The sequence below is a fragment of the Acartia tonsa genome, chromosome 2, assembly GCF_053477335.1.
Source record: "Acartia tonsa isolate MP-2025a chromosome 2, ASM5347733v1, whole genome shotgun sequence".
In the NCBI taxonomy this organism is placed as follows: domain Eukaryota; kingdom Metazoa; phylum Arthropoda; class Copepoda; order Calanoida; family Acartiidae; genus Acartia; species Acartia tonsa.
In genome coordinates, this window is record NC_137261.1 from 4,987,981 (window position 1) to 5,000,256 (window position 12,276).

At 30.9% G+C, this 12,276-nt stretch overlaps 1 protein-coding gene across 8 annotated transcripts in view; it reads left to right on the forward strand.

The window, feature by feature from the left end:
- LOC145334557 (bumetanide-sensitive sodium-(potassium)-chloride cotransporter-like) overlaps positions 1-12,276 on the forward strand; it is a 93,790-nt gene that overhangs the window by 73,441 nt on the left and 8,073 nt on the right. For 3 of the 8 annotated variants that reach the window (XM_080180069.1, XM_080180036.1, XM_080180079.1), the window contains exons 28-39: positions 1,542-1,638; positions 2,200-2,283; positions 2,531-2,565; positions 2,894-2,952; positions 3,425-3,560; positions 4,167-4,262; positions 6,059-6,175; positions 7,523-7,614; positions 8,529-8,606; positions 9,607-9,734; positions 10,500-10,608; positions 10,743-11,830. In XM_080180069.1, the coding sequence (XP_080036195.1) occupies positions 1,542-1,638; positions 2,200-2,283; positions 2,531-2,565; positions 2,894-2,952; positions 3,425-3,560; positions 4,167-4,262; positions 6,059-6,175; positions 7,523-7,614; positions 8,529-8,606; positions 9,607-9,734; positions 10,500-10,608; positions 10,743-10,878 (1,167 nt within the window). In that variant the 3' untranslated portion in view covers positions 10,879-11,830. Of the gene's footprint in view, positions 1-1,541; positions 1,639-2,199; positions 2,284-2,530; positions 2,566-2,893; positions 2,953-3,424; positions 3,561-4,166; positions 4,263-6,058; positions 6,176-6,904; positions 6,950-7,137; positions 7,288-7,368; positions 7,414-7,522; positions 7,615-8,528; positions 8,607-9,606; positions 9,735-10,499; positions 10,609-10,742; positions 11,831-12,276 lie in introns of those variants that run through there. The other 5 variants (XM_080180054.1, XM_080180062.1, XR_013884857.1 and 2 more) reach the window with 5 other exon arrangements.

The following is a 12,276-nucleotide window of genomic DNA, read 5'->3' on the forward strand; positions in this document are numbered from 1 at the left end:
TTGTCTTCCCTGTTAATTATGTGATTAGTTTACTGTCCTAGTTTTGCTCTTAAATTTATTATATTTTTTTTATTTCTGATTGAAGCTCCTCTTAAAGTTTTGTTTTTTCACGCTCGTTCAACTAATCATATTTCTTATAATAAACAAAAAATATCGAGTAACTTTAAATCATTATACAGTAAGATGCATTATTTTTTTTGTTCTTTTAATTGTGCTTTCTTTCAAATAATGTACTATTTATAATTAATATTATTGTACTTTAAAAATTTAAAGTACAAACATAAATTTCTTTGTCTCAAAAAATGCTTAAGATTTCTTAATATGAAATTAAAATTATTTTGAAAAAAGACATATTTTGTTGTTAATTACTTTATTTTTCTGACACGTTTACAAATATGAATATTTTTTCTTTATTTGACACTTTTATGCTAATACATTTTAAGTAGCTTCTAAAAATTTTATTATCAAGGTTTTTTTAGGTTAAGGTTGAATCCAAATTGCAAGGCAATAAAAAAGGATTAATAAAAGAAAAGGAAGCCGAATATTAATGCTATTTACTTTATTATTAGCAGTTTTTTATTGTATACAAACAAGGATGATTAAATGCAGAAAAGCAAAGCTCAACTTTTACAAAAGTCGGACTAACTAACAATTAACTGAACTAGATTAATTATTTCAACAAGTTTGCTTCAAAACTATTGCCTCAAATGGACATACTTAAACATTATTATAGAGACTCTTCGCTTAAAACTATGTTACGTATTAATATTCATAGAGCTGATGCGCTTTCTACTTTGTATCCAATTAATACAGAAATCAACACTATAAGTTTCAAATTGATTATACAATTTTTGTAAATTAACTATCAGAGCTAACCGTTACAAACGGACATATCCAAATGAAAGAAAAGCTTCGCGTTAAAAAAATATTTATTTTATTGTATGTGTAACAAAAGTTCTAGTTTACTGATAAAAAAGGCCATAAAATCATATTTTAGTTTTTTCCATTTTTATTCATTGAAGCGTATTTTAGATGCGAAGCTTTTCTAAATACGCGAAACAACCAAAAGCCAAATTTCCCTTAAAGTACACCTACTGAATTATTATGAATTTATTTGAAAATAAAAGGGGGTTTTGGGCACTTTTTGTTTGGTAGATCGTTTTATACTTTAGATCATGGTGGTTATTGTGGGTACTGGGTCGCCCCATAGGGTTAGGTCACTGCAGATATCCCCCCCGCCTCTCCTGCAGGGTTTAGACATAGAGGAGGTTAGTGCTTGGTATACTCTGAGGAAAAGCACACTACCATTTCCACTATAATCTTTCCCTTAAGAATAACTATGTAATCAGTAACCAAAGTTTTTAATTTAATTAATAAAACAAGGTGGTTATAAAACTTTGGGTACTTTACCGTCTAATGTCTCCTCCCTCAATGCCATGAACATAGTTTTGCAGGTTTTTATTAATTTCGGGAAAATGGTCTTAATCGAGATTGCTGTTTCTATTAGTTGATATATATTTTAAGGTCTAATATTTGCTTAGGATCCTGGATCTAAGAATCTGACCGTGCTGAAGGAATCTACACAGAAATGGCTGAATGATCATAAAATCAAAGGATTCTATACGGTTGTTGAGTCAGGTTTGTATATTCTGAAGTTTTATACAATTCTAGACAGTTTGAAGGCTAAACCCCCGCCAAAAAAAAACTAAAAAACATATGGATCAGTAATAGTTATCGATATATTATTACATGGATGTTGCACTAGATTTTCATGTACTCTGTTAAAATGATGCTCTCACCCTATTCATCTTCCTTATGGATGAACGAACTGACCAATAAATGAGGTCCACATTAGCATGCCAAATTTACGACAAATTTTCCCCTGTCAAAAAATACATTTATTGTATATCCTATAGGTATTCATTTTATTGGCAATAATGATATTGTTTGTTGTACCAAATATTAAATTTTGGGGTACCCAACTCTTAGAGGAAAGGGGAGAGACCATTACTCCATTATAGTGTGATCCATTCCCACCTGTATTCGATAATAAAGCTAATTTTGAAGGAATAGAATATTGATTAAAAGTTGAATGAAGGATTTTTTTTAAATTGTTTATAATTTTCTAAAGATTTTTTGCTATTAAAATATTTAAATTCTTATTAGAATTGTTATTTATTTGTTTGATTTACTTTCTAGGAAGTTGGGAGGAAGGAGCTAAGTCTTCCTTGACACTGGCTGGTCTGGGCAAATTGTCACCTAACTGCATCCTTATGGGCTTCAAGGAATGTTTTCTAACTTTAGATTATAATTTTTTTGAAAGAGGGTAACGTTTACTTAAAATTTTGTTAAAATATTATAAAAAAAAATATTAATACAGTCCGAATTTTTAATAAGTATGAGAACTATATCGGAAATTTATTTTCAATTGGTTTCTTTACTTTTTTGCTTGTGCAATAGAATCTAGTGTTTATTTTATAATATTGAAACTTTGATAAATTTGAAATAAAGCTTAGAAAATATGTTTTTTAGTCTGACTGGATAACAAATCTTTCTGAATTGCAGGTGAGAAATTTAAACAAAATAGTTCAAACTGAACAATTAACGTGAAGGATATTAAATTAATAAAGAATGGGTTTAAAAATTGATCTATCGATCTACTCTTCATCAATATTTCAGTTAAATATAAGATGATGAGTTTTGAAAATAAAATCACGCAACCTATAACTACCAAAATTATATCATTTATCATTTTTTTGGCATTTTGCTAAGTTAGAATGGGTTCTACATATATTTTTATTTCTTTTTAATTTTTATATAACATAACTATGTACATTTCCATTGGATTCTTAAAAAATAGATAAAAAAACTAACATAATTTTCTAAATTTAAGGAATATTTCAATGTCATCCACGCTGCTTTCGACCATAATCTGGGAATTGGCATCTTGAGGTTAGTTCATCTTTATATATCCTTCAATAAATTTAGATTCCATGGATTAGAATATAAGAGAAGTATAGCTTCAAGCGAAGTTAAGCTATTTAAATCATTTGCCCCCCATAATGTACAAAGTTTAATATTTATATAGAATAGATTCTTTTCATAAGAAAATACCTATAGCTTAAAAAGAAAATCATTTAAAGAGGTAGTACGTTTTTTACCTGAGCTGGATCTTTAAATCATTTTAGTGGTGAGCCAGATCGGGGTGAGCCGAATTTCAGCCAATTACAGCGCGGTATTTCATAAAATGCTGTGCTCTTATTGGTGTAAAGTTGGCTCACCACGATCTGGCTCACCTCTAAAATGATTTAAAGATCCAGCTCTGTTAATATATTGATTACCACTAAACTGATAAAGCTATTTTATGGTATTACAAAAAAAAAACTTTAAATATTATTATTTATTAATACAAACTCAATTGCAGGGTTCGTGGTGGTCTTGACTTCTCTGAGCACGTGACCTCCGAGGAGACTGTCGGAGCTGATCTGGAGGATGAACTTGAGAGAAGGAGGGAGAGTGTTGACCTCCTGGAGGGCAAAGGCGATGCTGACATCACTAAGGTAGGGAACTAGAAAGAAGGGTTTAACGAGAAGGAATCCTGTGAAATCCTGTGTTTTATATAAATATGTTATGCATAAGGCTGATTGTTTGTCTGTCCTGTAAGATCCCATAAATAATAACCTCTACACCGACAATTGTACATTAGAATATATAAGATGGAAAGAATTTTAATGTTAGAGGTAGATTTGAAATCTGCATCAAATTTTACCTAAGGATTTTGTATAAAGTTAGTTTTTTGTATAACACTTTAATTAAAAGCGCAAATACATTTTAGGTTAATTAATTTTGACATCCGAGATTGGTGGATTGAAAACTACCTGCGCTCTAATTGATTGAATGATGCACGACAATTAAGCTCTCCAATCACAGATGTCAGAGTTGATTACCTCAAACTGCTTTTGCGCTATTAAATAAAGAATTATACAAAAAAAAGAATTTTATACAAAATCATTAAAATTTGATGCAGATTTCAAATCTACCTGTAACATTATAATTCATTCCATCTTATATACCTAGTCTATTGTACATTTTTAAAAAGGGTAGATTTGGCCACGGACATTTATTTTTAGTTGATCAAAATTAATTGTATTTCCATATTGTATCAGGATTCTGAAGAGAGTAGCAAGAACGGCGAGGCTGAGGCTGATGCCAAGGAGGGCGGAGAGATCAGAAAGAATTCAAGCTCTTTTGCCAAGTTGGAGGTATACAACTTTTATCCAAGTATTTTTAACTGCTTAGTTGAAGCTTTGTTATTATCAAGTTGCATCATAAAATCAGCTTGACTTAAAAGTTAGGCCCTTAAAAAATTAACAAATTTACAATTAACCAAGCCAAAAAGGTGGGTCCTTAATTTTTAAAAAAAGCTTGGTGTACTAGTCTTTATAAGAAGAAAGCTTTATATTAGTCCAATTAGTCCTTCAAATTAAGTAAGTAAAAAGCTGGAGGAACCAATATTTAAAATCCCCTGTTGAAATGTTTTCAGTTTTAGGGGGATTGGGGTGGAGTTTTTTAGGAAAGCTAAGCTTCTATATGAATTAAATATCACCAACCATTAAAAACAAAACAAAACAAAAAAGAAAATTGCAACCTAAATAATCTAAACTTCAGTCAATTATTGCAGCTACTTTGGATTGTCATAAAGGTCAGAAATTTTCTTTTATATTATATGCTCATCACAAAATTTTTCTGCTGAACATTATTTCGTTCTTGTTAGTGTAAATAGATTAATTATTGATTTTAAACAAAACTCTTCTATGAAAAGGGCACGGTTCATGACACTATTCCGTAAAACCAAGTGTTAAGTTTATTTTGAGACATCCTAGAATGCTAAAACTCATGATACAGCTTTCTTAAACATCTAATATGAATTTCAGTTGAAATCAATACAAAACAATTAATAAAAAAATTTTACTTAGCAAAGTAATTAGGTATTCTTTATTGAAATCAGAATAGTCATTTTAAATTGCTGTATTTTAACAATCAAAAATAGTATTTTGAATATTTTTATTTTAATCTAGCTTCCTAAAACCTGTTTACAGGAAACTACATATGAATTTTAAGCTGTCTAGGATGTTTCTAAATTCACTAAAATCTGAAATTTAGCACCCCCCCCCCCCCCCCTTGATTTTAAATTCTTTATTAAACTCAAAGACGACTTTTGATTCAGCAAAAAAAAATTGTGCCATATTCACTAATATTAAAAGCAGGTTAGGCTTTCTTAAAGAACAAGGATGACAACATCCATAAAAGCGAAGCACTGAAACGGTAGGACAAACGGACATTAACACTTGTATAATGTCTAAACTGAATTATCAGAATATAAAAGTATAAGAGTCGAAGCAAAATTGTAAGTAAATTTGTTGAAAAACTTCTTGATACAGGATAATGTTTATTGAGTTTATGGACATACTTACATTTTAAGGATTTGATTATAGAGTTGCTTCGCTTAAAATATTGTTTTTTGTTGTCCCAGGAATCAATATACCAAAAATCAGATCAAACGGATAATTAGATCACATAAAAATTTGCTGTTAAAAAATTAGAAAAATCAACATGTTTAAAATGGACGTACGGACAATTGAAAAAAATTGTAAAAAAATTTTCTAAGAGGATAACGCCGAATATCGATCTGAACAAAAAAAAATATTTCTAAAAAGATAGCCTAACCTTCAACACGTTGTTTTGTTTAAGGGACATATTTACATTTTTAGATCAAACTATTTATATATACACAAAAATTACATAGTTTCATTTAGAACTTTACAGGGATAAGATAGTTTTATAAAAAACATTGGAGCACTTTTAAACCTACCTTTTAATTATTCCTTTAAACTATTTTTGTTTTCTTGTTGATCCTAAACAGTTCTATCCAATCCACTACACTTTTCACATGAATATATATTTTGATTTTGAAACGTAACTCCCTGTCCCAAGTATGTCTAATCTAGAAATGCCAATAATTGAGAAAAAAGTATGTGATTCTATGAAATTATATTAGGCTTTGACCATGCCGAAGAGGAGACTGCGTACCAGAACTGTGAGCCGGGCAACCTATGATGGCAAGGATGGCAATCCATTGGATAAAAAGATTATGGATAATATCACTCAGTTCCAGGTATGCTTACATGTCACTAGGTCCGCTCAATTTTTATTCCCTTTAAAAAAATTGTCCTGTAACCTGTCAAAGCAGTAAGATGTATGTTTGTTTATAAGAAATTTTTCGTTTTTGCTCATCAGGTTTTAAATGTTTTCCTGCATCAAGTATCAGAAAAAATATCTAGACGTTTGCTTGGGGGTTCTATGTCTGTACACATAAGAAAAGTATTCTTTTTTCATGTCAAAAAGATAATTTGCCTTGTAAACTATATTATTATTAGCGGCTTCGCCCCTAGCATCTAGGGGCTTTGCCCCAAGAGGTGATAAAAAAATAATTAAGGTGGAATTCGAAAAGAACCAAGGAAATCTTCTGCAAAAAAAAGGACCAAGGAAATCTGCAAAAAAAAAGGACCAAGGAAATCTTCTGGAAAAAAATAGGGTGGGGGGGACTTTTTTATTTTTTAGGGGGAAAGGGGTGTCCCAACCCCCAAGAAAATAGCCTAAAACCACCACAGGACCAGTAGGTATATACCCTGAAGAGTAGAATCCAATCGGTTCAGTGGTTACCGAGATCTTAAGCTTCAGACGGACGGACAGACATCATTCTACTTTGTATTATAGATAGAGATTTGAACGTAAGTTAACATCTTAATTTATATTTCAGCATGGTACTAAGAAGAAAGGCTTTATTGAATATTGATGTGTGGTGGATGTATGATGATAAGTTAACATCTTATTTATATTTCAGCATGGTACTAAAAAGAAAGGCTTTATTGATGTGTGGTGGATGTATGATGATAAGTTAACATCTTATTTATATTTCAGCATGGTACTTAGAAGAAGGGCTTTATTGATGTGTCGTGGATGTATGATGATAAGTTAACATCTTATTTATATTTCAGCATGGTACTAAGAAAAAAAAAACTTTATTGATGTGTGGTGGATGTATGATGATAAGTTAACATCTTATTTATATTTCAGCATGGTACTAAGAAGAAGGGCTTTATTGATGTGTGGTGGATGTATGATGATAAGTTAACATCTTATTTATATTTCAGCATGGTACTAAGAAGAAGGGCTTTATTGATGTGTGGTGGATGTATGATGATAAGTTAACATCTTATTTATATTTCAGCATGGTACTAATAAAAAAAACTTTATTGATGTGTGGTGGATGTATAATGATAAGTTAACATCTTATTTATATTTCAGCATGGTACTAAGAAGAAAGGCTTTATTGATGTGTGGTGGATGTATGATGATAAGTTAACATCTTATTTATATTTCAGCATGGTACTAAGAAGAAAGGCTTTATTGATGTGTGGTGGATGTACGATGATAAGTTAACATCTTATTTATATTTCAGCATGGTACTAAGAAGAAGGGCTTTATTGATGTTTGGTGGATGTACGATGATGGTGGCCTCACCCTTCTTCTCCCCTACATTCTTTCTACCAGGTACTTTTTATTAATAGAACAAGTCACACAAAATATAAAAGTATCATAAACCTTTAAAGTCTGTCTAAAATTTGAATATGTTGGAATTCTCCTATCGATTTTATAGTTTATACTTAGCATGATAAATCATGATTAATTTAGGCTTTTTAAAAACAATATTTTATTTGATATAGTAATCATATAACTTAAATACTCTATAATTATAAATTGTTTATGGTTGTTTTGTCAGTCTTCCTGATTGTAAATCTTCCCGTTTAGGGATGTTTTCATCCTCGTTTAACATAATAAAGTTTAAAATCTTTTTTTTCTTTTAAGTAATAAACATAAAAAGAAAAAGTAATAGTTTACCCTAACTTGTATAGGTACTGGTAGAGTATCTTAATGACCAATATTATGATTTTAAAATCACAGTGATGCAAGATTTAATAGACTCATATTTATTTGCAGAAAAGTTAAATGCTATATGCAAAATCAGTGCTATTTTTACTAAAAATGTGCATAGATAGTTTTTTTTTAAATATTGTAGATAATTTATATAAAATTATGTATTTTGATGACGTATTTATTAAAAATATTGACAATAAAGAAACCAAAATATTATGACGATATATTGAATATATTTTGCATATCATGGTTTTGCTATTTTTGTTGCACACGTAAAACATTCGTGACGTTTTGGTTTTAAAAGTAAAACAAGGCTGTAGTGTTTAAATCCAAAATTAGTGAATAATGAATAATTTTTAAGAAAAATATTTTTTTGTTTTGTTGGACTCTATATTTATTTATTTTATGATATTATTTTTATTTTATTTTATAAAACAGCCTAAAACCTGAACAGAACCGGTACAAAGCTGCCCTATAAAAAGCTACTTAAAAATATTGGAAATGTTATGATGAAATAATATTTTTTTTAGGCAAATGTTTAGCGAATGTTCTCTGCGCGTGTTTACTTTGGGTAACAGAAAGGATGATTTGGACAGAGATACTAGGAAGTAAGTAGACTTTACCAGGACGTGCTCATCTTTTTTTTTTGGGGGGGGGCGGGATACTGTTCGTTCAACATTCTTTATCATCCATTTCTCTGATATTGATTATAGGACATGTATCTATAAGTAGAACAAGAATGACAACATCCATAAGTAGCGAAGCTCAAAAATTATGAATGGATACCGGGAAAAATTACTATAGGACAGTGTCATACAATAAACATTAATCTTGATAAAATAGGGATTATGGAAACCTTAAAAATCACACAACCTTAAAAATCACGAAAATTTAAAAATCTAGGAATCGATCTAGCACCGCAATTTATAGACAAATCTTGATAAAACTAGATAAAAAATGTAGAATATGAGCATATTCAATCCCTGATAATTTCAGTCGCAAATCCTGAATATGAATCGAGAAAACCATAGAAAACCAAAAAATATAGGAATCGATCTAGCACCCCAGTTAATAGAAAAATCGTAATAAAACTTAAGAAAAATATGTAGAATGTAAATTTAAGCAATCACTGAAAATTTCAGCCCATTATCTTAAAAAGGAGTTGAGAAAATCATGAAAACATGAAAATCTAGGAATCGATCTAGCACCCCAAATAACAGACACATGGACATATGTTATAAGAATCTACACTAAAAATTTCAGCTGTCTATCTTTTATAGGAGCCGAGAAAATCACGTTTTCCCCACTTTGTCTCAGACGGACGGACATTTCGAATTATAGAGTAGCTTTGCTACAAATATAGAGTAGCTTTGGCTTTGCTACTAAAAATTAGTACAAAAATAAGAATATCCAGGAACGAAAATCACTACGTACCTAATGATTTATCGTTATGTGAATGGATTTATTAATACTTAGATCTTACACCAGATTATCATGACCAATAAATGACAGGGGAAATAGCAACCTAATTTTTCCCCGTCATAATATCCACGTAACCTACATTTATTGCCATGTAGTATCCTGTAAATATAAAAATAATTTGTTTAGTATGGCTGCTCTGCTGGCCAAGTTCCGTATCGACTTCTCTGACGTGATAGTTATACCTGACGTAACCAAGAGGGCCACGGATGATACCAGGCAGGAACACAGGCAGATACTCGACTCACTTCCAGAAGGTAGGTTTTTCAAAGTTTTTTTTTTATGTATATTTCACATACATCTGGTAAAACCATGAGGGAGGGTGGAAGCATAGACATCCAGGGAAGACGGAAAGTTTTTTTTCCTCCTTAAAGTTCTTTTTAAATTCATTACATTACACGTCCCTGGGTGGAAGTGACACCATTGAAACATTCTTTTAACATAAAAAGGTAGATAGTGAAATAGCGAGATTCTTAATTAAAATATAGGAAGATTTTTTTTAGGGGGGGGGGGGGGCAGGGGATCAGTTGATCTTAAACGATTTCAAATGAAGCGAGGAATGACGGTTTTAGGCGACAGCGTATGTTTCACATTATCTTTACAGTTACATAATGTACTACTGTAGACAGAATAACTCATAGAGTAGCTACCATGAAAATCTTTTTAAGTTTCTTTGTTTTTTAAGTTGGGTTTGAAAGTTTTACTCCATCCTCCCTCGTTAATTGCTCTAATTAAGCATATCAAAAGAGATTTCAAGCTAAGCTAAAGGGAAATACATCCATTATGATAATGTATATTAAATATTTTGGAAATTTAATTAATTAAGGGTCTATGGATGACGACATTTGAAATACTCAAAAATCAATATCTACGGATTATTGAGATTTGAAGTGAACTGTATAAGTTTTTACTTAAACTCGAGTTTCAATAAAAAGAAAAGGACGTCCCTAAAATAAAATCAGTGAATAGCTTTGTGCACTATTAGACTTTAAAAAAAAACTGTGTAAATACTGTTGTTTTAGGAACTATACCTGAGGATGATCTTGCTACCAACAAGGAGAAGACAAACAGGCACCTGCGTCTGGCGGAGCTACTTAGACAACACAGCAAGGAGTCACAACTCATTGTTATGTAAGTTTTTTAATTTATCAAAATTCATTTAAAATTGAAATATTTCTTTACGATGATACCATTACTTAAAAACTATTTTGATATGTACCTAATTACAATACTTGGTATATGTATAATGATCATATTTTTTCCAGGACCCTGCCAATGCCGCGCAAGGGCTCCGTGTGTCCAGCCCTGTACATGTCCTGGTTGGACATCATGACCAGAGACCTGCCACCCACCCTCCTCGTCAGAGGTAATCAGACCTCTGTCCTCACCTTCTATTCTTAGCAACCGGATTGCACTCAAGTCAGCTGTTGTTTGTACTGCACTTTTTTTATATTTATATTGTATTGTAATCAAGTATTACGTGCAGCATATGTACGGTTTTTTAGCTTTACACTGTACTTACAACAGTACACCTTTACTGCTAACAGCCGCCAGACTACGTCTTTACAGCTTAACCGTACACCTGTACTGCAAAACCATAAACATCTAAAAAAACATGTTTTAATTTGTAATGTTTACAGATCAGTCGTACAATTATATTGTTTAAAAAGAACTGTTAACAGCTATACCGTACACCTGTACAATACTATTTTAATCAGCTGTTGTACAATCTTCCTTTTGACTTGATAATCAGCTATAGTAATGTATTATTCATATAATCATCGTTTTTAATGACAATTTTTCCATCAATATTCATTGTTCTTGTTGTTAATTCAATTTAGATAACTTTGTCTAATTATATCCTTGTTTTTTATTTCTAAAATTGTTTTCTAATAAAAATGTTTTATTTGTAATTTAAAATTACCAAAAGCTGGACATTTTTCGTTTTGCTTGTTAATCAGTGTGTTAATAATTATATTATTTTCTGCAATAGTTGATTTTAAAAAGCTAATTTGATTTGCACTAAAAAATGTCAATTGTTTATTGCTTATAATGTTAATATGTTATTTTATACCAGTTTCTGTAGCAAAATTTCAATTTAATATTATTTTTGCTAAATTTTGTTAAGAATGTTTATAGAATGCAATACCTTGTTTTAAGACATGCTTCCATACGAAGAATCTATCTAAAACAATATTTCATTACTTTTTTGTTAATATTTATTATTAAAAGTCATAAAGTTTTTAGATTAGTTAATAAGGACTTTTTTGTGAAGATGTGGTGTAATGGGTACGGCTACTTAGCGCAGAATATTCGTATTTTAAGTCGTTAAACGTGTTCTTTTCGTCAAAAATGTTAACATTTTATTTTTGGACTTGAGTATAGCAAACAAACTAACGATCTTATTTTCACATTTGCTTAATAGTTGTCCGCAGAAACATATATAAAAGTAATAAGGGGGGGGGGGGGGTAGATATACCACACTTTTCTGGGATCTTGCTGCGTCAAGTATCAACTGTGGGGAATACCAAAGGATGACTCCATGCAAAATTTGAGCCGGCTCCGGCCAAAACCGGCCGGGATTTTTATGAAAAACCGGTTTTTTCCGGTTTTTAGGGGGTATCTGTAAATCTAGCCCCCTCCTGGGTACGCCACAATATTGATTTTTGCTTTAAGGTCTGATCTGAATTCCTCAACACTGGATATGACCCCTAGAGTTGAAAAAATGGTTAAAATCCGGTCTTTTGACCGGTTTCCGGCCATTTCCGGCCCCAAAAAAAAATTTATAAAATCAAAATT